General features: G+C 27.0%; 1 protein-coding gene across 1 annotated transcript; it reads right to left on the bottom strand.

The window, feature by feature from the left end:
* Positions 1-95: 95 nt before the first annotated feature.
* LOC124421148 (dipeptidyl aminopeptidase-like protein 6) lies at positions 96-1,382 on the bottom strand (the record flags this gene model as incomplete). The annotated part of the gene is made up of 2 exons (XM_046955974.1): positions 96-210; positions 1,287-1,382. Coding segments are annotated over 2 exons (211 nt in total), but the record flags the coding sequence as incomplete, so codon positions are not given.
* Between the last annotated feature and the right edge of the window lie 277 nt (positions 1,383-1,659).

The following is a 1,659-nucleotide window of genomic DNA, read 5'->3' as shown; positions in this document are numbered from 1 at the left end:
AGTCATAGTCTAGTCATAGTCTAGTCATAGTCTAGTCATAGTCTAGTCATAGTCTAGTCATAGTTTAAATAACATTCAACAATAGTTTAACTCACCATTTACCCAGGTGCCATTGGTTTTTTGTGGCATAAATACGCCATCAACAATTTCTTGTAATTTAAGACGTTGACCTTTGACTCTGGGCCCTTCATCGGGGGGAGTGAGAAGTACCTTTTATAAAAGCAAGAATTTTATATGACGTTTTCTACATAACCAAACATTTAACAAACAAAATATAAAACCAAACAAATGAATAATTTAAAATTAACAAAACCAAACCAAATACACACACAAACCAAAAATATAGTTTTGTTAATAAGTTTATTTTTTTATTTTTGGATTTAGCACAACAACCATAGACAAAAGAGGTTTTAATTTGAAGACAAAAAAGTTATAAAAACAAATAGTTAATAATTAAGAAAAAGAAAAAAAGGGGGAAATAAAAATTGGCAAGAAAAACATAACAAGTGCCTCAAACCAAAGAAAAATATACAAAAGAATAAAAAGAAATAAACAAAAATAGCAAAAATATTTCATTAAAACCAATTGTTTTGTGTTTTGTGAGAGAGATAGAGGAAGGAGAAGAAAAAAATATATATACCACACATACACATACGCAAATGTTATTACAAAAATGAAAATTGTATTTAAACCAAAGGACCACATTTGGAGGAATAAAGAAAAGAGGGTGAGAAAGAGATAGAGAGAAAGGAAAACAATAATGAAAATAACAATATTTTTGGCACACATTCATACATCCACATGATGGACATTCAATTATTACAACAAAAATAATCATAATAATAAAATAGTTAAAAAAATTACAAAAAACAAAGTTTAAAAAGAATGATAAAAGAAGAGACAAAAAAAAGAAGGGCACACATAAACTTTATGACTAAAATAAAGGATTATTTATATTTGTTTGTTTTGTTTTAATTTGCTAAAAAAATATTTTCTAGTTTTTTTTTTTATACAAATATTAAAAATATTTTGAAAAAACAATATATTGGGGTTTAATACATTGACATGCAAAATGTCAAAACAAATTCCACTAAAACATGTTCACTTTGACATGTCCTTTTTTGGTATTATTTGGAAATTTGTTTATTTTTTTTTTATTTTTTTGTTGTTAATGGACATTCCGTGTTTTAAACATTAAGTAATTGTTGCTATTTAGTTGACCTCTGTGTTTGGTTTTTATTTAATTTGTTGTTGTCTTAGTTCCTTGAGTTTGTTGTTGTACTCACCACTGATGTTACAATTAAAGCTAAAACTATTGTTATGACCAATAAAGCAATGAGTATACCACGCCAATTACGTTGATTTGGATTACCGGATACCAGCTGTAAATGCGAAAAGGAAAATGAGAAAATTAGTTGGAAAATTATGAATTATTGGACGTAGTTATAGTTATAGGTTTAATTAAATGTTTTTTAAATTTTTCTATACAACTTTGCTTTAAGAGAATCTTCCACCATCATTTCTCTAGATAGACTAAAGGCTAGACTACAGACTGACAAAACTGTAGACTAAAATATATAATAGATTATAGACCAGACTGTAGACTCAACTATATAATAGACTATAGACTAGACTATAGACTAGACTATAGACTAGACT

Source organism: Lucilia cuprina, unplaced genomic scaffold (genome assembly GCF_022045245.1).
Source record: "Lucilia cuprina isolate Lc7/37 unplaced genomic scaffold, ASM2204524v1 Scaffold_2932, whole genome shotgun sequence".
Classification (NCBI taxonomy): domain Eukaryota; kingdom Metazoa; phylum Arthropoda; class Insecta; order Diptera; family Calliphoridae; genus Lucilia; species Lucilia cuprina.
This window is presented reverse-complemented; position numbering and strand designations above follow the sequence as displayed.